Raw genomic sequence first — 26,073 nt, 5'->3', positions numbered from 1 at the left:
GTGAATACAATCTTACCACAAATACGAATGCTATCTTATAAACTATCGTATAAACAGATCTATCTATTACCTTATAATTTGCTTACATGTTGATGAATCATGTTTTTATGCACAGACCAGAGATGGAGAGGTCAAAGGGGCTAAAGGCTTAAGAAAGAAAATAAAAAAACATCTCTGCTCTTCAGGGCAGCAAAAGAGAGAGAAGAGAGGCATGGATCTTATGCTGCCTCTGTCTCTTTAAAAACAGGAGCATGCAATCTCTGCTCTTCAGGGCAGCAAAAGAGAGAGGAGAGAGAGGCTTGGATCTTATGCTGCCTCTGTCTCTTTAAAAACAGGAGCACGCATGTGAGGGGGAGGGGGTGTTGGCTAGTTGGAACAGTCCTCCTCTAATGAGGAGATTTGAGAGACACCGAAGAGAGAGAGAGAGCGAGAGAGAGACCCAACCATAAGGAGAAAGGGGGAAATGAGATGACAACAGAATGCAGGCTGTGATACATAAAAGAGCATGATGTATTGAATCAGAGGAAAAGGATAAATAAATCTGGATTTCTCACCGGCAAGGGAGCAAGAATAAAAGCATCAGTATCGCTAAACCACTTAAGGACGTGGATTAAAAAAGAGAGAGGGAAAGGGAAAGGAGAGGAGGAAAATAATCAGATCACTTGTTTATTTTCATGGTCTGTGTGCGCACTTGCTGTCTGTGAGAGTGTGCATATGTGTGTGCGCATATGGGAAGAGACTGCATTGCTGTTCACTAGCAGAGGCATCAGGAGAGAACCAAGCTGAATCCCTCTTTTTTCTTTCTCTCTCTCTCTATTTCTGTGTTGCACTGTGTGGCAGGAGCATGTTGGGTGGGTTGAGTACAAAAGACAAGCTGAGCTAGCCAAAAGAGATGGACCTGTAACGCTGTAAATGCTGTTGAATCTGGCCAGTGGCTGACTGGTAGCTGTGTGGGATCCCAGGTTTCTAGGTGGAGCCTGGTGGTCTTCAGCTGACTGGTAGCTGTGTGGGATCTCAGGTTTCTAGGTGGAGCCTGGTGGTCTTCAGCTGACTGGTAGCTGTGTGGGATCCCAGGTTTCTAGGTGGAGCCTGGTGGTCTTCAGCTGACTGGTAGCTGTGTGGGATCCCAGGTTTCTAGGTGGAGCCTGGTGGTCTTCAGCTGACTGGTAGCTGTGTGGGATCCCAGGTTTCTAGGTGGAGCCTGGTGGTCTTCAGCTGACTGGTAGCTGTGTGGGATCCCAGGTTTCTAGGTGGAGCCTGGTGGTCTTCAGCTGACGGGTAGCTGTGTGGGATCCCAGGTTTCTAGGTGGAGCCTGGTGGTCTTCAGCTGACTGGTAGCTGTGTGGGATCCCAGGTTTCTAGGTGGAGCCTGGTGGTCTTTAGCTGCTAGGGAGAGTTAAAGCTAAAAGCCCCAGAGAGGAGGAGGCACAAGCAGCTGGGAGTGTGCCGGCGGTGGGGCCCTGCGTGGAGGGAGGGGGCCAGAACCTAAACCCCAAAGAAAAGGAGTTTGCTGCGTTTGTGTTGGCAGGGAGGACGCATGGCTGGCGTGGGCCTTCCCCCTTCTGTGAGCTGCAGCTGTAGGAGATTGGACCGGGAGTGACAGTGAACCAAACCTCCAGGATAATGGTTTGAAGAGGTTCCCGCTGCTCCTCCCTGGCCTGACAGGAGGGACCCCACACTCTGGGGGTCTATTTTGCTTTTTCCTCTTTTTATTTTTCTCTTTAGGTCAACCCGGGGGATTTGTTTGGGTGTCTTCCTCCCCCCACACCTCATCATCATCACTAACCCTACCTCCAACTCTGTTTTTAGTTTGTTTTCTTTTTTGAGATTTGGGGGATTTGCCAAAACCTATTTCATGCATGTCCACTGGGGGCAGGTTCAACTTTGATGATGGGGGGTCATACTGTGGGGGGTGGGAGGAAGGCAAAGCCCACGGCCATGGCATCTGTACTGGGCCGAAGGGCCAAGGCGAGTACTCAGGGTCCTGGAGCCATGGCTTTGAGGTGGTGGGGGTGTACACATGGCCCAGTGGGAACACCTACCAGGGCACCTGGGCGCAGGGCAAGCGCCATGGGATTGGAATGGAGAACAAGGGCAAGTGGGTGTATAAGGGGGAGTGGACAAGTGGATTTAAGGGACGCTACGGCCTCAGGGAGAGCACCGGCACCAGCGGGAAGTACGAGGGGACCTGGAACAACGGTCTTCAGGACGGATACGGCACTGAGACCTACTCCGATGGAGGTAAGACCCAGTCCCAGACCCAGACCCAGACTGATCCATGTTTAATGGATGAGTACCCTCTGTGTAAAGCATCAACATATGGATATTGAGATACAGACCAGGAGGCCCATTCTTCATAGTGAGTTGACAGTATTGGGGGAAACCTAGGTGCTAGGTGTTCCATGAGGTCACCACCCCCCACCCCACCTCCCTCCACCACACACACACACACACACACACACACACACACACACACACACACACACACACACACACAATCTAACTGTCTCCTGCTTCCTTCTTCTCCTATCTCTCAGACACTCTCTAATCTCTCTTTCTCCGTCCATCTGTCAATTGGGAAAGCAGTTCCCTCTCCGCTGCTCATGCTGCAGTGGGAGAGACATTTCGAAGCCCAAATTAAGGCCACCGGACTCCGCATGCAGCATGAGAGAGAGATTTCAGGTCACCCCTAAAGCATAGGGAACAAGCAGACAGACAGAATCATGGTAAACCTGGCTGGGAGGCCATAAATACGCACCTTGAAGCTGACAGTGATGAGAGTCTGGAAGTCCTTACTCAAATTCACACACACTCTCTCTCTACTGAGGTGGATTTCAGATCCATTCAGATATATTTATCAAAACACTTCCTTTAGCAAGGCAAAGGTACTTAAAACAATCAAACAGTCAAAGGGCATGACGATCTGTAGAATATTTTGATTTCTTCTGGTGAAACCTCCTGGTGCAACACCATACTCTTTGAACAGAAGGTGCTATCTAGAACCTAAAAGGGTTGTCCAATGGCTGTCCCCATAGGAGAACCCTTTGAAGAATCCTTTTTGGGTTCCATGAAGCCAAAAAGGTTCTACATCAGTGTAGGCTGCTGAGGGGAGGACGGCTCATAATGATGGCTGGAACGGAACGAATGGCATCAAACACATAGAAACCAGCCATTACCACGAGACCGTCCTCCCAAATGAAGGTGCCACCAGCCTCCTGTGGTCTACGTGTAAGGTTGTTTTTTCTCTAATTTGGTTTTGAATTCTCTTGTATTTTATATTTATAAATTGTAAAATGCAGGGCTCCCTTAAGAAACAGACCTTGGTCTCAATGGGTGTCCTTGTTGAAAATAGTAGAACCATTTTCACAGAGGGTTCTACATAGAACAAAAAAGTGTTCTACCTGGAACCAAAAGGGTTCTGGCTGGAACCAAAAAGTGTTAACCTATGGAAACAACGAGGAACCCTTTTGGAACCCTTTTTTCTAAGAGTGCATTGTTAAAGTTATATAACTCTCTAGCACCAGAACCTTACACAACTATGCACCCAACCAACAGCCCAATGAACACTGGCTGAGTCAGGAGAGGAGGTTAATGAGGACAGAATATGCAGAACAGATATGACACAGACGATATCCAAAATGATAACAGTTACAGTGTCCGCTCTGAAGTGAGCACCAGGCCAGCAAGGCTTTGTTATAATGAAATGAGTATGAGGCATAAGATAAAGAAAGGGATTTGGAGAAGACAGACTGGTAGATGAAGATGGAAAAGCATGTGGTATACTATAGAATAGTGTACTATTTTCGAATGAGAGACACTCCAGAGAAACTTCAAATCTACAGTGTTCATTATGTAACACTTCAATGTGTCCGTAAATCAGTCAGTGTCTTTAAAATACTCCAGTATACTCTTCCTGTCTGAAGGCGTCAGCATTTTATGCCCAGCAACAATTCTTATCAGTTGATTACACCATCTAACATTGACAATAAGAAAGTCTTGCATTCTACCCCCAAACTTTGCTCACACCCTGCACACCATGCTTATCATACCACTCCTCAGGAGAAGGATCTATGCTCTGAGAAGTTGTTTTCCTCTATATTTATATCTGTCTACCTCGTTTCACTGCATTACAGCAGTGGCGCCTCTGTCTCTGTACAGCAAGTTGCTGTGGGAACGCACACAGACATGCAGCAGGGCTGCGTGTCACAGGGGACTCAGTGTTGCTCACTCTGATAGGCTGGCTGACTCTGCTAATGTTGTTTACCTACTTGAGCAGTGAGCGCTTATCTGGCTGCTACATCATAATCACAGTAGAAAGTGACAGAGAGGGGGAGACAAAGATACCGAGAGGCTACAGTAGCATTGTCTTTCCTCTCAGGTAGTTAGAAATGCTATACTGTCAACGGCCATGGAATGAGGAACCCATCCAAGGAGCTATCTAAGGAGAACACTTCAACAGTGCGTGTAAAAGAGAAGTTACTACATGTCACGTAGTGTTTTTGATGGTTGTTGACACTCCACCTTATTTGCTGATTAGCACATCTGTGTTTGGGAGTAAAGCAAACTCACTGTACTGGGAGCTACAGGAAACTGTCCTGACAGTTGTTTCTGGATATGAGTCAATATTACAGTGCGGTAGCCTGTATGATTTGACCCCTGACCTACATACTGAACCAACATGGTTGTTTAGAAATGGTTTGTACCATGTAGAGATAAGGAGGGGCCTAATTTTGTAGATGGCCGGGAGATTTAGGTTACCGTATCCTTGTGCAAGGTGTGTTATCTAAGTTATTGAGGTCATCTTTTTGCTGTTGAAACAGATTATGTTAATGAGACCAAAGAGACAGCAAGCGTAGTTCCTCAAAATGATGAGCACGATGTGAACCAATGTTTGTGATGCCCCAATTCAATTTTGGGGGGAATTAACGTTGAAATGATAATTCAATTTTTAGGATGTTTCTATGAGTTAAATAATCCTTAAATGGACAAATCTAAGACTGGGGCACATCATCGCCTCTCTGCGACAGAAAAAAAATCAAAAACGAAATCCCTTAACCGGATAACATCCGTAGTCGATTTAAGCTTACTGAGAGATTTAGCTTTTAACTGCAGCTCATTTTGAATGTTGGCGTTTCTGCAGCAGTTTCGCTAGCTGTAGTCTGTCCTGGATTGCAGTCTGTCTGTGTCTGTTCTAGCCAGCTCTTCTATGGTTGTCTTGCAAGCAGAGTGACATCAAACATTCCCATAGCCACATGAGGCTCCTGTTTCAGAAGATGACACAAACATTACGAAAGCAGCACCTGCTTACAGTCCAGACCTATCTTACAACAGTGCTGTAGCATGTCTCTTGTTCTGACCCATGCACATTACTCTGTCTAGCTCTCTCTCACACACTCACACACAAACACACTCAAATCTGAAGTGCAAGTGCTGACTTGATGAAATATAAAAATATTAATAATTCATGAAAGAGTCAATCCAAACACACTTTCTGCCAACCTTACTCCAGTTTGAATATCCTCTGTTATGAATTGTACACACTATGCGGTCGAGGGCTTTGTGTTGCATATTGGGGGGGGGGGGGGGTCCAGGTCAATTGGTTCCAGGGTCAACACCCTGGGGGTTCAGGGGTAGACTTCGAGGTAGCCTACGTTTGCTCTGTCTGGTGGGTGTGGCGGGGTGTGACTTGAACCAATGAGTGACGTATTTGAAGGGCAGCGGTGTATTTTGAACCCACAGCCCAACCCCTCCCCTGTTTTTCAACTGGTCGTTCAGAACAGCACTGTTTCCCTTTAATTGAACGTTGCATTAAAACAATTTGTACTGAACACAGCTCTGGTGTCTTTTCTACTCCAAAATGAATGAAAATAATATGATGGTAAGGCCATTAAAAGACCTTTCCCCCTCCAAAAATGAGGCTAACAACATATAAGCATGATCACCTGTAGCCCAACTGATGCAGCATAGTGGCTGAACCATGGGGTTGCCCATCTGTATTTGCGCTAATCATTAGCTAGATCAGTGCTTCCTAGACCTTTTCAGTCACGGCCTTCATCATGGGGGAACAGCATCTGCTGAAAAATATTATAAAGGAGAAATAAACCAGCTAACCGCTGTGCAATGTCACACGCATCCCTATCAATGAAAACTAGGTTGGGCCAATTTATTTTGTAGATTTTCTCAGTTGAAATAAAATACAAAGGTGGTTCTGGAAGCATTCTCAGGGTGATTATTAGGTTGCATTAACATGATGAGTGCTTTCCACCCCTAAATGTTGGCCTTCAAATGTGCTTTCTCAACATAAATATGGAAGATAGGTTGCTGCTGCTGATGGTCAGAGTCTGTGAGACAGGCATGCTGCCTCTGACTGGGGAGATAATCAAAATCAAAATCAAATTGTATTTGTCACATGAGCGGAATACAACTGGTGTCGACTTTTCCATGAAATGCTTGCTTATGAACCCTTTCCAACTAGGCAGAGTTTAAATATAGTAATAAAAATAGTAACACATTAGATATAAATTAAGATACACAAGAATGGAGCTATATACAGGGAGTACCAGTACCAGATCAATGTGGAGCTATATACAGGGAGTACCAGATCAATGTGGAGCTATATACAGGAAGTACCAGTACCAGATCAATGTGGAGCTATATACAGGGAGTACCAGTACCAGATCAATGTGGAGCTATATACAGGGAGTACCAGTACCAGATCAATGTGGAGCTATATACAGGAAGTACCAGTACCAGATCAATGTGCAGAGAGGTACGAGGTATTTGAGGGACATGTACATGAAACAGGCTTGCTGGAGCCTGCTGCTTGATGTTCAGAGAAACAGCCCTTCTCTAATTCTGTAGCCTTCTAGAAACCAGTTGTTTCAAAGTTTATAATACTACCAAATTTGTCTTTGAACTCTTTGAACAAATATCTTTGAACAAATATAACCTTTACCAGTTATCACTCATTTTGAGAAATACAACTCACAATATAGTGGCACAGCAGAGGAGCGTTTCTTTGGTTTATAATTAATTCATGAGGTGCTCTTTGATCATGGGATGTAATACTATAGAACAAAAAGAAGTTGCTGCTGGATAGTAAACACTGCGGAACAGCCTCTGTGTAAACAAACTTCCAGAAGTAGTCAAAGCACTCTTATTTAAAAGCCTTTCATTTATTACGATCATGAACCTCCTGTCCCCCTCGCAAGTCATGCGCCTGTATGCGGCCTATAATATCAAAATGAGAGCCATCATTTGATTACAGGTTGAGTAAACTTGGAAAACGTAATGCAATCTCGATTGGAAGGGATATACAAACAGGCAAGTTCAACCTAAAAACAGAACAACGCACATTGTTAAATACACTATAATAAATGATGTATTGGCGCGTAATCAAATCAGGGTTGCTGTGATGTGTCCGCGTCTCTGACCTTTCCGCGTTTAACCATTTGTGCTGCCGCCTGTACTGCTGTTCTAACGCATCTCGCAGCACTCCAGATGAAAACCTCCATCGAATTCGTTTTGACATGTGAGTTGCAGAGTCCATAGAAAACTAAAGATTCTTAGAAGATTATTGTAGGCTAAAAGCATTACATACTAGGCCTTAACGTGAACAAGCTGTGCATGAAAACGACGGAAAGTGTTTTCGGGTGCGTTTCTTTCAAAATGTTAGCTGTTTTCATGGCTGTGGGGAAATGAAATAATATGCTCCCTGATTATTAACTCAACCGAGAGATGCCTCCACAATGCAGAATTTCTACTACGCCCGAGTTAACCGATGAAACTACTGTAGCTTCATTCTGAAATGAAATAGGCTTTCCGACTTCCATCCACCCACCCCCCACAAAGAGAACGTTTATTAAGCACCATGGAGTCTATAACGGCTACGTACTGTGCGGATGACACGATTCAAGTAGGCCTGCCTATAACATGTTTCGCTTGATGTGGAATGATTCATGACATGCTTTTTATGTCAATGTCAATGAAAGGAAAAGGAAAATGTCACGGACATTTCAGGGGCACTTAATACTTTTAATTAAATCAACACGCATTTGTTAAAAGTTTATACAGATACTGCATTTGTCTTTGCTAGATGTGACATTGGATTTAATTTATGTCTATAATCCATGCTCATGTGTGTTGCACCAGACATTATAGCCTAGCCTAGCAATGCTTGACTAACGACTGTAGTGAGATACAAGTCCTAATGGGGACTAATATAAGTCCTAATATATATATATATATATATATATACAGCCCAGAGAAGATAGTGCAGATGCCCACCCAGCTTCAGTCAGACTAGTGGGGAGATTACCATGGAGTCGATGGACCCCCTAAGACTCAGTTACCCATGCTGCCCTCTCCTGAGAGAGAGAGAGAGAGAGAGAGAGACATCCCTTCCCTACTTTCTTTATTCTTGACCTCTTTCACTGAGAAAATCTGCTGTTGCAGGTCTGGAACACACCAGTCTTTCATTGCGGCCTGATTCTAGTTAATGTGTCTGCAAACTATAACAACAATATAATATGCTGTGTCATGGACCTGAACAAATTTTCAAGAGAGGAGAAGTCACTTCTCTGTGTATGTGGACTCTGTTCAAGCCAGACATAACCCACGTTATTTCAGTCAGGACTTTATTTCAGCTGTGTCAGCAAAAGCTGTAAAAATACTACATTTTCAGAGACACATGGAAGAAGCACTCATACTCACACACAGACACACACTCACACATTCTCAACCCCCCCCCCATCTCTCATTCTCTTTCTCTCTTTTTCTCTCCCTCTGTATTTCTCTCTCTACCTTTGGAGTGTCTGTGCTTGGATTCGAGACAGTGGGTGAAGGTGAGGAGCAGAGAGCTGAAGAACAGGAAGTGATCCTGGATAGAAATAGAGCTGGAAGGCGCTGGCTAATTTCACTCTGTCTGTCTCGCTGTCACTGTCTTTCTCTGTGGGAATATAAATGTAATCCTATCAATTGAGGCCTGTGTTTGATCCATCATATGTCACACAGCTTTTGACTGATCAGGCGGGTGTGGCCAGATGTCGGCCAGCTGTCTGTGACAGGAAGAGTATACTGGAGTATTTTAAAGACATTGACTGATTTACGGACACATTGAAGTGTTACATAATGAACACTGTAGATTTGAAGTTTCTCTGGAGTGTCTCTCATTCGAAAATAGTACACTATTCTATAGTATACCTCATGCTTTTCCATCTTCATCTACCAGTCTGTCTTCTCCAAAACCCCCCCACTGTGTATATATATATATATATATATATATATATATATATATATACACATACACAGCCCAGAGAAGATAGTGCAGATGCCCACCCAGCTTCAGTCAGACTGCCAGGCCTGTTCTGAAGAGTAGTAGGTTTCAATAGGTTTCTATTCTAACTGTGGCGGCAGCAGTATCAGCAGCACCTTTAGCAGCAGTAGCAGCAGTAGCAGCAGCACCTCTAGCAGCAGTAGCAGCAGCACCTTTAGTAGCAGCAGCAGTAGCAGCAGCACCTTTAGCAGCAGTAGCAGCAGCACCTTTATCAGCAGTAGTAGAAGTATCAGCAGCACCACTAGCAGCAGCAGTATCAGCAGCACCTTTAGCAGCAGTAGCAGCAGTAGCAGCAGCACCTCTAGCAGCAGTAGCAGCAGCACCTTTAGTAGCAGCAGCAGTAGCAGCAGCACCTTTAGCAGCAGTAGCAGCAGCACCTTTATCAGCAGTAGTAGAAGTATCAGCAGCACCACTAGCAGCAGCAGTAGCAGCAGCACCTCTAGCAGCAGCAGTATCAGCAGCACCACTAGCAGCAGTAGTAGAAGTATCAGCAGCATCACTAGCAGCAGTATCAGCAGCACCACTAGCAGCAGTAGTATCAGCAGTACCACTAGCAGCAGTAGCAGCAGCACCTCTAGCAGCAGCAGTATCAGCAGCACCACTAGCAGCAGCAGTATCAGCAGCACCTCTAGCAGCAGCAGTATCAGCAGCAGCACCTCTAGCAGCAGTAGTAGAAGTATCAGCAGCACCTTTAGCAGCAGTAGCAGCAGCACCTTTAGTAGCAGCAGCACCTCTAGCAGCAGTAGCAGCAGCACCTCGAGCAGCAGCAGTATCAGCAGCAGCACCTCTAGCAGCAGTAGTAGAAGTATCAGCAGCACCACTAGCAGCAGTAGGAGCAGTAGCAGCAGCACCACTAGCAGCAGTAGTAGAAGTATCAGCAGCACCACTAGCAGCAGCAGTAGCAGCAGCACCTTTATCAGCAGTAGCAGCAGCACCTTTAGCAGCAGTAGCAGCAGTACCTTTAGTAGCAGTAGCACCTTTAGCAGCAGTAGCAGCAGCACCTTTAGCAGCAGTAGCACCTTTAGCAGCAGTAGCAGCAGCACCTTTAGTAGCAGCAGCACCTTTAGCAGCAGTAGCAGCAGCACCTTTAGCAGCAGTAGCAGCAGCACCTTTAGCAGCAGTAGCACCTTTAGTAGCAGCAGCACCTTTAGCAGCAATAGCAGCAGCACATTTAGCAGCAGTAGCAGCAGCACCTCTAGCAGCAGTAGGAGCAGCACCTTTAGTAGCAGCAGCACCTTTAGCAGCAGCAGCACCTTTAGCAGCAGTAGGAGCAGCACCTTTATCAGCAGTAGCAGCAGCACCTCTAGCAGCAGTAGCAGCAGCACCTTTAGCAGCAGTAGCAGCAGCACCTTTAGCAGCAGTAGCAGCAGCACCTTTAGCAGCAGTAGCAGCAGTACATTTAGCAGCAGTAGGAGCAGCACCTTTAGCAGCAGTAGCAGCATCACCTTTGGCAGCAGTAGCAGCAGCACCTCTAGCAGCAGTAGCAGCAGCACCACTAGCAGCAGCAGCAGCAGCACCTTTAGTAGCAGCAGCAGCACCTTTAGTAGCATCAGCAGCAGCAGTGTGTTGCTGTGGGGGTGGGGATATCCAACACTCTCTCTGCTGTTGCCTTATTGAGCCATCCAACCCTATGCATTTCACTGACATGCCAGCCCACAGAGATCAATAAAGGCAAAGAGGACAGGGGAGTGTGTGTGCATGTGTGTGTGTGAGTGTGAGTGTGCGTGCTTGGGGTTAGGGGGTTTGGAAAAGGAGTGATACAAACAGAGATACTGAGATTGGTTGGAATCCTTATAGGGGCCTATATGTGCTGATTCCACACATAAGCAGCATATTATAGAATGCTTGGCACGTTGAATCACAGAGCAAGAGGAGCTGTTACATCAGAGGGTTTGCTCAGTCATTGGCAGCACGGAAAGGACAGAATATAGATTAGATAGGCTGTTACTGTACATAGATGGATCCCATAGATCCGTCAATTCGGCAGTGTGTGTGTATGTGTGTGTAGTGTGTATGTGTGCGTGTAAGAGAGGAAGATACGGATAGAGAGAGAGAGAGGGACAGATAGAGAGATAGGCAGTGAATTGTCCTAGATTTCAGCACCACACAGTTGGACCTAAGCTGTACTGGGAAATAGAGGAGAAATCCTGCTACATCTAAAATACCAGCTACTAAGGCAGTGTACAGAGGAAAAGTGCTGGATTGCACCTATTCACAGAAAAAATAGACTCAGATTGTAGTTCACATTATGAAATCATGCTACTATCTCTAAAGAAAGGCCTGTAATGATTCAAAACTCTCAAAACATCATGTCATGTATCGCATCAGGCTGAAAATCTGTCACATAACCTCACATAATAGTATAGCACTGAACTGATTTACGGAATCCAGAGAGAGGGTCAATCTCAGAGTGAAGCATTATTGTTTTGGAATGACAATTGGAACCTAACCTTTGACCCTAGCCAGTCAGGATCAGTTTGCTACCTCTACAGTGCATTTGTAAAGTATTCAGACCCCTTGAGTTTCTCCACATTTTGTTACGTTACAGCCTTATTCTAAAATGGATTAAATACATGTTTTTCCTCATCAATCTACACACAATATCCCATAATGACAAAGCGAAAACAGTTTTTTTGAAATTTTAGCAAATTTTTGTAAATAAAAAACAGAAATACCTTATTTACATAAGTATTCAGACCCTTCATTATGAGACTCGAAACTGAGCTCAGGTGCCACCTGTTTCCATTGATCATCCTTGAGATGTTTCTACAACTTGATTGGAGTTCACCTGTGGTAAATTCAATTGATTGGACATGATTTGGAAAGGCACACACCTGTCTATATAAGGTCCCACAGTTGACAGTGCATGACAGCAAAAACCAAAAGAAAATAGCTGTGCACTGACGCTCCCCATCCAACCTGGCAGAGCTTGAGAGGATCTGCAGAGAAGAAGGGGAGAAGCTCCCCAAATACATGTGTGCCGAGCTAGTAGCGTCATACCCAAGAAGACTTGAGGCTGTAATCGCTGCCAAAGGTGCTTCAACAAAGTACTGAGTAAAGGGTCTGAATACTTATGTAAATGTGATATTTCAGTTTTAGTATTTTTTGTACATTTTCAAAAATGTCAAAAACCTGTTTTTAGCTTTGTCATTATGGGGTATTGTGTATGGAATAATTTTGTGTAAAAAGAAACAATTTAATCAATTTTCGAGGGTCTGAATACTTTCCGAATGCACTGTTTATAGGACTATTCTGAGATGTGATCTACCAGAGGGGTTGGCAGACAAGATGATAAACAGCTGCCATACTGGACGTCTCAGGGAAAATAACATTCCATTATTTTGTTGGTAAAATGTCCCATAAATAACGGTGCTGACAGGAAACGGGATGGACATGGTGATAGATGTTATGAGTGCTCTTCACTTACTTAGTACCTCTCCACAGTTTCACTCATACATATACTGAGTGTACAAAAGATTAAGGACTGCCCTTTCCATGTCATAGACTGACCAGGAGAATCCAGGTAAAAGCTATGATCCCTTATTGATGTCACTTGTTAAATCCACTTCAATCAGTGTAGATGAAGGGAAGGAGAGAGGTTAAAGGTTTTTTAAGCCTTGAAACAATTGAGCCATGGATTGTGTGTTTGCCATTCAGAGGGTGAATGGGCAAGACAAAATATTTAAGTGCCTTTGAACAGGGTATGGTAGTAGGTGCCAGGCACACCGGTTTGTGTAAAGAACTGCAACGGTGCTGGGTTTTTCACATTTCCTGTGTGTAACAAGAATGGTCCACCACCCTAAGGTCACCCAGCCAATTTGAGTCAACATGGGCCAGCATCCCTGTGGAACGCTTTCTACACCTGGTAGAGCCCATCCCAACAAATTGAGGCTGTTCGATGACAAACCATGTTCTTAATGTTTTGTACACTCAGTGTATATTGATGACTAGCATACAGTCTGGGATGGTGTTCTTAATGTTTTGTGCACTCAGTGTATGTTGATGACTAGCATACAGTCTAGGATGGGTTCTTAATGTTTTGTCCACTCAGTGTATATTGATGACTAGCATACAGTCTGGGATGTAGTATTATTACTCTATCTTTAGTATAGTAGTGTTGGTACTGGTAGTAGTAGTAGTGGTGGTACTGGTAGTAGTGGTGGTACTGGTAGTAGTAGTAGTAGTGGTGGTACTGGTAGTAGTAGTAGTGGTGGTACTGGTAATAGTAGTAGTGGTGGTACTAGTAGTAGTGGTGGTACTGGTAATAGTAGTAGTGGTGGTACTGGTAGTAGTAGTAGTGGTGGTACTGGTAGTAGTGGTGGTACTGGTAATAGTAGTAGTGGTGGTACTGGTAATAGTAGTAGTGGTGGTACTGGTAGTAGTGGTGGTACTGGTAATAGTAGTAGTGGTGTTAGTGGTAGTAGTAGTAGTAGTGGTACTGGTAGTAGTAGTAGTGGTGGTGGTATTGGTAGTAGTAGTATTGGTGGTACTGGTAGTAGTGGTGGTACTGGTAATAGTAGTAGTGGTGGTACTGGTAGTAGTAGTAGTAGTGGTACTGGTAGTAGTAGTAGTAGTGGTGGTACTGGTAGTAGTAGTAGTGGTGGTACTGGTAGTAGTGGTAGTGTTGGTACTGGTAATAGTAGTAGTGGTGGTACTGGTAGTAGTAGTAGTGGTGGTACTGGTGGTAGTAGTAGTAGTGGTGGTACTGGTAGTAGTTGTGGTGTTGGTACTGGTAGTAGTGGTTGTACTGGTAGTAGTAGTAGTGGTGGTACTGGTAGTGGTAGTACTGGTCATAGTAGTAGTGTTGGTACTGGTAGTAGTAGTAGTAGTGGTGGTACTGCTAATAGTAGTGGTGTTGGTACTGGTAGTGGTGGTACTGGTAGTAGTAGTGGTGGTACTGGTAGTAGTAGTGGTGGTGGTACTGGTAGTAGTAGTAGTAGTAGTGGTAGTACTGGTAGTAGTAGTGGTACTGGTAGTAGTGGTGTTGGTACTGGTAGTAGTAGTAGTAGTGGTGGTACTGGTAGTGGTAGTACTGGTAGTAGTAGTAGTGCTGGTACTGGTAGTAGTAGTAGTGGTGGTACTGGTGGTAGTAGTAGTAGTGGTGGTACTGGTAGTAGTAGTGGTGTTGGTACTGGTAGTGGTAGTACTGGTAGTAGTAGTAGTGGTGGTACTGCTAATAGTAGTAGTGTTGGTACTGGTAGTAGTAGTAGTGGTGGTACTGGTAGTAGTAGTAGTGTTGGTACTGGTAGTAGTAGTAGTAGTGGTGCTGTTTGATGTTTGGGGTTTTAGGCTGGGTTTCTGTACAGCAATTTGAGATATCAGCTGATGTACGAAGGGCTATATACATAAATTTGATTTGATTTGATTGTGGTGGTACTGGTAGTAGTAGTAGTGTTGGTACTGGTAGTAGTGTTGGTACTGGTAGTAGTAGTAGTAGTGGTACTGGTAGTAGGAGTAGTGGTGGTACTGGTAGTAGTAGTGGTGGTACTGGTAGTAGTAGTAGTGGTGGTACTGGTATTAGCAGTAGTGTTGGTACTGGTAGAAGTAGTAGTAGTGGTGGTACTGGTAGTAGTACTGGTAATAGTAGTATTAGTAATGGTGGTACTGGTAGTAGTAGTAGTGGTGGTACTGCTAGTGGTAGTACTGGTAGTAGTGGTGGTACTGGTAGTAGTAGTAGTGTTGGTACTGGTAGTAGTAGTAGTAGTAGTAGTGGTGGTACTGGTAGTTGTGGTGGTACTGGTAGTAGTAGTGGTGTTGGTACTGGTAGTAGTAGTGGTGGTGGTGGTACTAGTAGTAGTAGTAGTGTTGGTACTGGTAGTAGTAGTGGTACTGGTAGTAGTGTTGGTACTGGTAGTAGTAGTAGTGGTGGTACTTGTAGTAGTGGTGGTACTGGTGGTAGTAGTAGTGGTGGTACTGGTAGTAGTGGTGCTGCTGGTAGTAGTGGTGGTACTGGTAGTAGTAGTAGTGGTGGTAGTGGTAGTAGTGGTGTTGGTACTGGTAGTACTAGTAATGGTGGTACTGGTAGTAGTGGTCGTACTGGTAGTAGTAGTGTTGGTACTGGTAGTAGTGGTGCTGCTGGTAGTAGTGTTGGTACTGGTAGTAGTAGTAGTGGTTGTACTGGTAGTAGTGGTGGTACTGGTAGTAGTAGTACTGGTGGTACTGGTAGTAGTGGTGCTGCTGGTAGTAGTGGTGGTACTGGTAGTAGTAGTAGTGGTGGTACTGGTAGTAGTGGTGGTAGTGGTAGTAGTGGTGTTGGTACTGGTAGTACTAGTAATGGTGGTACTGGTAGTAGTGGTGGTACTGGTAGTAGTAGTGTTGGTACTGGTAGTAGTGGTGGTACTGGTAGTAGAAGTAGTAGTAGTAGTAGTAGTGGCACTGTTAGTAGTAGTGGTGTTGGTACTGGTAGTACTAGTAGAAGTGGTGGTACTGTTAGTAGTCGTAGTGGTAGTAGTGGTGCTGCTGGTAGTAGTGGTGGTACTGGTAGTAGTAGTAGTGGTGGTACTGGTAGTAGTGGTGGTAGTGGTAGTAGTAGTAGTGGTGTTGGTACTGGTAGTACTAGTAATGGTGGTACTGGTAGTAGTAGTGTTGGTACTGGTAGTAGTGGTGGTACTGGTAGTAGTAGTAGTAGTAGTAGTAGTGGTACTGTTAGTAGTAGTGGTGTTGGTACTGGTAGTACTAGTAATGGTGGTACTGGTAGTAGTAGTGTTGGTACTGGTAGTAGTAGTGGTGTTGGTACTGGTAGTTGTAGTAGTGTTGGTTCTGGTAGTAGTGGTGGTAGTGGTAGTAGTAGTAGTGGTGTTGGTACTGGTAGTACTAGTAGTAGTGGTGGTACTGTTAGTAGTCGTAGTGGTGGTACTGGTAGTAGTGGTGGTACTGGTAGTAGTAGTGTTGGTACTGGTAGTAGTGGTGGTACTGGTAGTAGTAGTAGTAGTAGTAGTGGTACTGTTAGTAGTAGTGGTGTTGGTACTGGTAGTAGTAGTGGTGGTGGTACTGGTAGTAGTAGTAGTAGTAGTGTTGGTTCTGGTAGTAGTGGTGGTACTGGTAGTAGTAGTAGTAGTAGTGTTGGTACTGGTGGTAGTGGTAGTGTTGGTACTGGTAGTACTGGTGGTACTGGTAGTAGTGTTGGTACTGGTAGTAGTAGTAGTGTTGGTACTGGTAGTATTGGTGGTACTGGTAGTAGCAGTGGTACTGGTAGTAGTGTTGGTACTGGTAGTAGTAGTAGTGGTGGTACTTGTAGTAGTAGTAGTGGTGGTACTGGTAGTAGTAGTAGTGGTGGTACTGGTAGTAGTGGTGCTGCTGGTAGTAGTGTTGGTACTGGTAGTAGTAGTAGTGGTGGTACTGGTAGTAGTAGTACTGGTAGTAGTGGTGCTGCTGGTAGTAGTGGTGGTACTGGTAGTAGTGGTGGTAGTGGTAGTAGTAGTAGTGGTGTTGGTACTGGTAGTACTAGTAGTAGTACTGTTAGTAGTCGTAGTGGTAGTACTGGTAGTACTACTAATGGTGGTACTGGTAGTAGTAGTGGTACTGGTAGTAGTGGTGGTACTGGTAGTGGTAGTAGTGGTGGTACTTGTAGTAGTAGTGGTGGTACTGGTAGTAGTAGTAGTGGTGGTACTGGTAGTAGTGTTGCTACTGGTAGTAGTAGTAGTGGTTGTACTGGTAGTAGTGGTGGTACTGGTAGTAGTGGTGCTGCTGGTAGTACTGGTAGTAGTAGTAGTGGTGGTACTGGTAGTAGTGGTAGTAGTAGTAGTGGTGTTGGTACTGGTAGTACTAGTAATGGTGGTACTGGTAGTAGTGGTGGTACTGGTAGTAGTAGTGTTGGTACTGGTAGTAGTGGTGGTACTGGTAGTAGTAGTAGTAGTAGTGGTACTGTTAGTAGTAGTGGTGTTGGTACTGGTAGTAGTGGTGGTACTTGTAGTAGTAGTGTTGGTACTTGTAGTAGTGGTTGTACTGGTAGTAGCAGTGGTGTTTGTACTGGTAGTAGTAGTGGTACTGGTAGTAGTAGTGGTGTTGGTACTGGTAGTAGTAGTGGTGGTGGTACTGGTAGTTGTAGTAGTGTTGGTACTGGTAGTATTAGTAGTGGTGATACTGGTAGTAGTAGTGGTGTTTGTACTGGTAGTAGTAGTAGTAGTAGTGTTGGTACTGGTAGTAGGAGTAGTAGTGTTGGCACTGGTAGTAGTGGTGGTGGTACTGGTAGTAGTAGTGGTGTTGGTACTGGTAGTAGTAGTAGTGTTGGTACTGGTAGTAGTGGTTGTACTGGTAGTAGCAGTGGTGTTGGTACTGGTAGTAGTAGTGGTGGATGTACTGGTAGTAGTAGTAGTGTTGGTACTGGTAGTAGTAGTAATAGTGGTACTGGTAGTAGTAGTAGTTGTGTTGGTACTGGTAGTAGTAGTAGTAGTAGTGTTGGTACTGGTAGTAGGAGTAGTGGTGGTACTGGTAGTAGTAGTAGTGGTGGTACCGGTAGTAGTGGTAGTAGTGGTAGTAGTAGTAGTGGTGTTGGTACTGGTAGTACTAGTAATGGTGGTACTGGTAGTAGTGGTGGTACTGGTAGTAGTAGTAGTAGTAGTAGTAGTGGTACTGTTAGTAGTAGTGGTGTTGGTACTGGTAGTAGTAGTGGTGTTGGTACTGGTAGTAGTAGTAGTGGTGGTAGTGGTAGTAGTGGTAGTGGTGTTGGTACTGGTAGTACTAGTAGTAGTGGTGGTACTGGTAGTACTAGTAGTAGTGGTGGTACTGGTAGTAGTGGTAGTAGTGTTGGTACTGGTGGTAGTGGTGGTGTTGGTACTGGTAGTACTGGTAGTGGTAGTAGTGTTGGTACTGGTAGTAGTAGTAGTGGTGGTACTGGTAGTAGTAGTAGTGTTGGTACTGGTAGTATTGGTGGTACTGGTAGTAGTAGTAGTGGTGTTGGTACTGGTAGTAGTAGTAGTGGTGGTACTGGTAGTAGTAGTGGTGTTGGTACTGGTAGTAGTAGTGGTGTTAGTACTGGTAGTAGTAGTAGTGGTAGTGTTGGTACTGGTAGTAGTGGTGGTACTTGTAGTAGTAGTAGTGTTGGTACTGGTAGTAGTGGTTGTACTGGTAGTAGCAGTGGTGTTGCTACTGGTAGTAGTACTGGTAGTAGTAGTGGTGTTGGTTCTGGTAGTAGTAGTGGTGGTGGTACTGGTAGTTGTAGTAGTGTTGGTACTGGTAGTATTAGTAGTGGTGATACTGGTAGTAGTAGTAGTAGTGTTGGTACTGGTAGTAGTAGTAGTAGTGTTGGCACTGGTAGTAGTGGTGGTGGTACTGGTAGTAGTAGTGGTGTTGGTACTGGTAGTAGTAGTAGTGTTGGTACTGGTAGTAGTGGTTGTACTGGTAGTAGCAGTGGTGTTGGTACTGGTAGTAGTAGTAGTAGTAGTGGTACTGGTAGTGGTACTGGTAGTAGTAGTAGTGTTGGTACTGGTAGTAGTAGTAGTAGTAGTGTTGGTACTGGTAGTAGGAGTAGTGGTGGTACTGGTAGTAGGACTAGTGGTGGTACTGGTAGTAGTAGTAGTGGTGGTACTGGTAGTGTTAGTAGTGTTGGTACTGGTAGTAGTAGTGGTGTTGGTACTGGTAGTAGTAGTAGTAGTGTTGGTACTGGTAGTAGTGGTGGTAGTGGTAGTAGTAGTAGTGGTGTTGGTACTGGTGGTAGTGACAGTGTTGGTACTGGTAGTAGTGGTGGTAGTAGTGTTGGTACTGGTAGTAGTAGTAGTAGTGGTGTTGGTACTGGTAGTTGTAGTAGTGTTGGTACTGGTAGTAGTGGTGGTACTGGTAGTAGTAGTAGTAGTAGTGGTTGTACTGGTAGTAGTAGTGGTGTTGGTACTGGTAGTTGTAGTAGTGTTGGTACTGGTAGTAGTGGTGGTACTGGTAGTAGTAGTAGTAGTGTTGGTACTGGTGGTAGTGACAGTGTTGGTCCTGGTAGTAGTGGTGGTAGTAGTTTTGGTACTGGTAGTAGTAGTAGTGGTGGTACTGGTATTAATAGTAGTGGTGTTACTGGTAGTAGTGTTGGTACTGGTAGTAGTGGTGTTGGTACTGGTAGTAGTGGTGGCACTGGTAGTAGTAGTAGTAGTGGTACTGTTAGTAGTAGGGGTGTTGGTACTGGGAGTAGTAGTGGTGTTGGTACTGGTAGGAGTAGTAGTACTGGTAGTTTGGTGGTACTGGTAGTAGTTGTAGTAGTGATGGTACTGGTAGTTGTAGTACTGGTTGTAGTAGTAGTGGTGGTACTGGTAGTAGTAGTAGTACTGGTAGTAGTAGTGGTGTTGGTACTGGTAGTGGTCGTGGTTCTGGTAGTAGTAGTAGTGTTGTTACAGGTAGTAGTAGTAGTGGTGTTACTGGTAGTAGTAGTGGTGGTACTGGTAGTATGTTTGGTTATTGTTAATATGGTAGTTTTGGTTAGAGTATTGGGCCAGTAACCGAAAGGTAAAAATGTGTCGTTCTCCCCCTGAACAAGGCAGTTAACCCACTGTTCCTCGGTAGGCTGTCATTGTAAATAATACTTTGTTCTTATCTGACTTACCTAGTTAAATAAAAAATACACAATGTTTTAATCCTTAGTTGAAGCACTCATTGTCTCAGGTAAGATGCAGACAATGCTGGGCAGCGAGTATTACTGTAGTTCCATCAGCTGAGTCCCGACAGAGGGATTTACACATGGTAGAGTCTTTGTTGAGATATGAAACGAATCCTCCCTCCACAGCTCTCTCTCTCACTCACTCACTCACTCACTCACTCACTCACTCACTCACTCACTCACTCACTCACTCACTCACTCTCACTCTCTCACAATGGCTGAAGCACATTAAAAGCATGTCATCACATTTTTCCCCGAATATGACTTTCAGGAACTTGTGGGGAAAAACATTTAATGGTGTTGCATTAATGAAAGTGAACTGTAAGTGAATTTGTCCCAATACTTTTGGTCCCCTAAAACGAGTATAATTTCTAAACAGTTATAATTTCTAAACAGTTCACCCGATATGGATGAAAATACCCTCAAATTTAAGCTGACCGTCAGCATTTCAAAATACAGAGTGTACAGAGGAGTACAGAGCCAAAACAACAACACAAATTGTCACTGTCCCAATACTTTTGGAGCTCACTGTATGTGCAGTGTTCAGAGAAAGTGAAGGAAGAGCTTTGACTTGGGTGCTAAAAAGATTGGAGAAGAAAAGGATTGATTGGTTTGTTCTATAAACAGGGAATGAAAGGGAGAGCAGACATAGAGGGAGCTTTTGGTATTGTTCTATAACGCATTAAGTGAGAGGACGGTTGTCATGTAGTGTATTTTGTTGTCTGCTAGCAATGATACCATTCCCCTTTGAAGAACCTAAAGAGTGGGTATGAGTCTAAGGGGATAATATCATTGCTCTCTGCCCAGGAGTTCAGCCCTACAGCTGACCTGTTACTGGTGGTCTGGTGTCTCAATGTTAACAATGTGATACAACAAGGTCTCACTGTGAGGGTGAACAAACATCATATATCGCAGGTCCTTTGTGCAGTATGTTCATGACCCCCAGACACCTTAGGCCCATTTCGCCCTCACTAGTGTTGTGGTTGTCCTTGAAATATATGAAAATCAATTATTTATTGATATGCTGTTATATCATAGTGGCATGCATTGTAACATTTGTCTCTGTGTCTTTCTGCAGGTACGTACCAAGGCCAGTGGGTGGGGGGGATGCGGCATGGATACGGCATGCGGCAGAGTGTGCCATACGGCATGGCAGCCGTCATCCGCTCTCCGCTGCGTACCTCCATAAACTCCCTGCGCTCGGAGCACAGTAACGGGACGGCTCTGCTAGCGGACCGGGCCGGCGTGGGGAGTGTGGGTGGGACAGGCTCCACCGGCAGTCCGGCAGTGTCGCGGGGGGGGCTTCGTGCTCACTGCACACAGCGAGGCAGAGCTGCTGAAGGGCAAGAAAAAGGGTCTGTTCCGAGGTCGCTCCATCCTCAGCGGACTCAAACTGAGGAAGTCCGAGTCCAAGAGCTCCCTGGCCAGCCAGCGCTCCAAGCAGAGCTCGTTCCGCAGCGAGGCAGGCATGAGCACAGTCAGCTCGGTCAACTCTGACATCAACTCCACCATCAGCCTGGGAGAGGGCGAAGCCGAGCTGGCCGTTGTCGAGGACGACGTGGACGCCACGGCAACAGAGACCTACTGCGGCGAGTGGAAGAACGACAAGCGCACGGGCTGTGGGGTGAGCCGGCGCTCGGACGGCCTGCACTATGAGGGTGAGTGGGTGGGAAACAAGCGGCACGGGTACGGCTGCACCACCTTCCCTGACGGGACCAAGGAGGAGGGCAAGTACAAGCAGAACGTCCTGGTGAGCGGCAAAAGGAAGAACCTGATCCCCCTCCGAGCCAGTAAGATCAGAGAGAAGGTGGACCGGGCTGTGGATGCGGCCGAAAAGGCTGCGGACATCGCCAATCAGAAGGCTGAGATTGCCATGTCCAGGTAAGACCCAGCAGCAGGTCCATGTATAGGCCTTAAGCCTAATTTACACCTTCCACTTCCACGCTGTCCTCTAGGTCAACTCAAATTAAATTATCCAATTCGTACGTCCAGTCCCTAAATCTCTGCGTCCACAAAACACTTTTCAAGGGAGTTGCCCTGATGAGGATTTGGACAACTGTGTGGAAAGGGGCGGACTTAAGTGGAAGGTGTAAATGAGGCCTCACTAGTAGGCCTAACTAGCAGCAGGTCCATGTGTAGGCCTTACTAGTAGATCTTACTAGCAGCAGGTCCATGTGTAGGCCTTACTAGTAGATCTTACTAGCAGCAGGTCCATGTGTAGGCCTTACTAGTAGATCTTACTAGCAGCAGGTCCATGTGTAGGCCTTACTACAGTAGTCTGTGTTTAAGTTTCAAGTTTTATTTGTCACATGCACAAGTACAGTGAAATGTTTAACTTACAAGCCCTTCCCAACAGTGCAGTACTCAATATCAAGATAGTATAGCAACACAAAAAGAAATAGGAACTAAGAGAGGAAGAACCACATTTACAATGTGCAGGGATACTGGAGTGGCTGAGGTAGATACAGGTAACTGCCAAAATAATGAAAATACTTGAGTAAATGAGGGATAAAAAGTTTATTGAAATTAGATGCTTCTACACAGGTGTGGTTCCAGAGTTAATTAAGCATCATGCTTAGGATCATGTATGAAAATGCTGGGAAGGCCATTATTTTGGTCATTATTCTGCTACCATGACAATGCCACCAATTACAGGGCTCGAGTGGACACTGAATGGTTTGATGAGGATGACAATTATTTAAACCATATGCCATGGCCGTCTCAGTCACCAGATCTCAACCGAATTGAACACTTATGCGAGATTCTGAAATGGCGCCTGAAACAGCGCTTTCCCCCGCCATCAACAAAACACAAAATGATGGAATTTCTCGTGGAAGAATGGTTTTGCATCCCTCCGATAGAGTTCCAGACACACTGTTCTGTCTCGTGGTGGCCCAACACCCTAAGACACTTTACATAGTTTTCTTTAATTGGGAAGTTACCTGTATGTACATGTAGGCAGGGATTAGGAGAAAGTTACTAGTAGCTGGAGAAATAATAATTATAGTGAACAATATGGCAGGAGGATAAGCAGTGGGTGGGTGGGTGTGTGGTGCTGAATGTGTGTGTGTGAGTGTATGTGTGTGGGTGTTAGTGTGAGTATGTGAGTCTGCAACAGTGTCAGTGTAGGTGTGTGTGAGTGGGTAGCTATCGTCTATCTGTTTAAAAGTCCCATTGCTTGGGGTTAGAAGCTGTCTCAGAGCCTGTTGGTCCGAGACCTGATACTCTGGTACCGCCTGCCGGACGGAAGCAGAGAGAACAGTCTATGGCAGGGGTGGCTGGAGTCTTTTTTTCTGGCCTTCCTCAGACACAGCCTGGTGTGTATGTCCTGAATGGCTGGAAGCTTGCCCCCAGTGATGTGCTGAGCCGTCCGCACCCCCCTCTGTAGGGCCTTGCGTACGAGGGCGTTGCAGTTGCCATACCAGGCAGTGATGTAGCCAGTCAAGATGCTCTCAATGGGGCTTCCCCCCCCCCCCCCTTTGTTGTCCACGATCAGTTCCTTGGTCTTGCTGACATTGAGGTGGAGATGTAGTCCTGGCACCACATCAGGCCTACTACCGTTGTGTCGTCATCAAACGTGATGATGGAGTTGGAGCCGTGCTTGGCCACGCGGTCGTGGGTGAACAGGGAGTACAGGACAGGACTAAGTACACACCCCTGGGGGGCCCCGTGTCGAGGGTCAGCGTGGCGGATGTGTTGTTGCCAACCCAGCTGCAGTGGGAGGTGTTCAGTCCCAGGATCCTGAGATTGGTGACGAGCTTGGAGAGGACTATGGTGCGTGTTAAATGCTGAGCTGTAGTCAATTAACAGCATTCTCACATACACACAGCATACACACAGCATTCTCAGGAGGCTGGTAGAGGGTCAGCTTTGGGTTAAGCTGGATGGATGGAGAGCTTATAGTATCTCCAAATAGCATTTACTAGGGCTTAGTTTGTGGATGTATCCCCTACTGGATGAAAACTGGCTTTCACTTTCTGATTAGACTGACAAAATACACGGAACAAAAATATAAACACAACATGTAAAGTGTTGCTCCCATGTTGCATGAGCTTAAATAAAAGATCCCCAAAAAATTTCCAAGTGCACAAAAAGCTTATTTCTCTCAAATTTTGTGCACAAATTTGTTTACATCCCAGTTAGTGAGCATTTCTCCTCTGCCAAGATAATCCATCCACCTGACAGCTGTGGTATATCCAGAAGCTGAATAAACAGCATGATCATTACACAGGTGCACCTTGTTTTGATGGAGCATGCAAAAGGCAAGATGACTGCAGGAATGTTCTCCAGACCTGTTGCTAGAGAATTAAATGTTAATTTCTCAACCATAAGCCGCCTCCAACGTTGTTTTAGAAAATTTGGCAGTATGTCCAAACGGCCTCACAACCTCAGACGATATGTATGGTGTTGTGTGATTGAGCCGTTTGCTGACGTCAACACTGTGAACAGAGTGCCCCATGGTGGCGGTGGGGTTATGGTATGGGCATGCATAAGTTACGGACAACGAACACAATTGCATTTTATCGATGGCAATTTGAATGCAGAGTTACCGTGATGAGATCCTGAGGCCCATTGTCGTTCCATTCATCCGCCGCCATCAAAAGATGTGTACACAATTCTTAGAAGCTGAAAATGTCCCAGTTCTGCATACTCACCAGACATGTCACCTATTGAGCATGTTTGTGATACTCTGAATCGACATGTACGACAACGTGTTCCAGTTCCCGCCAATATTCAGCAACTTCACAAAGCCATTGAAGAGGAGTGGGACAACATTCCACAGGCCACAATGAACAGCTTGATCAACTCTATGCGAAGGAGATGTGTTGCGCTGCAGGAGGCAAATGGTGGTCACACCAGATACTGACTGGTTTTCTGATCCACGCCCCTACCTTTCTTTTTTTAAGGTATCTGTGACCAACAGAGGCATATCTGTTTTCCCAGTCATGTGAAATCCATAGATTAGAGCCTAATGAATTCATTTTAATTGACTGATTTCCTTATATGAACTGTAACTCAGTAAAATCTTTGAATTGTTGCATGTTGCGTTTACGTATTTTATCAGAATTAAAGACTATGGTAACATTGCGCTATATATCACATTGTGTTTCTTTGAAGTAAATATCTTCAGGGAGAATTTATTTAGTGATAAACAATGGTTGGACCACATAGATGGTTGTTCTTCGATATCACACATGGATGTGGACATTTGAATGGTGTCAAGGCTATATAAACAGTACGTCCCTCTTTCAAACCATGTCTGCATTTGTTTGTATGTGCGTGTGCATGTCAAATCAAATCGAATTATATGTGTCACATGCTTCGTAAACGACAGGTGTAGACTAACAGTGAAATACTTACATACGGGTCCTTCCTAACAATGCAGAGAGATAGATAAATAATGTGTGTGTGTGTAGGTGCGTGCTTGCCTGTCTGTTTGTCAGTGTTTGTGTGTGGTTGACAGAGGGAGATAAATAGAAAGTGTAACTAGGCCATAAGCTTTCATAACAGAATATCTGTGTGTGATCTGCCTGTTAATTCACTTAGTTCTCTACTCCTGTGTTGGGCCATGGGGGCCTGGCCTACTCCTAGAGGGATGTGTTGGGCCATGGAGGCATGGCCTACTCCTGGAGGGATGTGTTGGGCCATGGAGGCATGGCCTACTCCTAGAGGGATATGTTGGGCCATGGAGGCCTGGCCTACTCCTAGAGGGATGTGTTGGGCCATGGACGCCTGGCCTACTCCTAGAGGGATGTGTTGGGCCATGGACGCATGGCCTACTCCTAGAGGGATGTGTTGGGCCATGGACGCCTGGCCTACTCCTAGAGGGATGTGTTGGGCCATGGAGGCATGGCCTACTCCTAGAGGGATGTGTTGGGCCATGGAGGCATGGCCTACTCCTAGAGGGATGTGTTGGGCCATGGACGCCTGGCCTACTCCTAGAGGGATGTGTTGGGCCATGGACGCATGGCCTACTCCTAGAGGGATGTGTTGGGCCATGGACGCCTGGCCTACTCCTAGAGGGATGTGTTGGGCCATGGAGGCATGGCCTACTCCTAGAGGGATATGTTGGGCCATGGAGGCCTGGCCTACTCCTAGAGGGATGTGTTGGGCCATGGAGGCCTGGCCTACTCCTAGAGGGATGTGTTGGGCCATGGAGGCCTGG

General features: G+C 45.5%; 1 protein-coding gene across 1 annotated transcript in view; it reads left to right on the top strand.

The window, feature by feature from the left end:
* The first annotated feature begins 444 nt into the window (after window positions 1-444).
* The window catches only part of LOC115196924 (junctophilin-3), a 56,042-nt gene continuing 30,413 nt past the window's right edge, over window positions 445-26,073 (top strand). The window contains 4 exon segments of the mRNA XM_075074286.1: window positions 445-962; window positions 1,019-2,241; window positions 20,986-21,203; window positions 21,205-21,788. Coding sequence (XP_074930387.1) covers window positions 1,860-2,241; window positions 20,986-21,203; window positions 21,205-21,788 — 1,184 coding nt within the window. The 5' untranslated portion in view covers window positions 445-962; window positions 1,019-1,859.

Source organism: Salmo trutta, chromosome 7 (assembly GCF_901001165.1).
Source record: "Salmo trutta chromosome 7, fSalTru1.1, whole genome shotgun sequence".
Taxonomy (NCBI): Eukaryota; Metazoa; Chordata; class Actinopteri; order Salmoniformes; family Salmonidae; genus Salmo; species Salmo trutta.
This window is presented reverse-complemented; position numbering and strand designations above follow the sequence as displayed.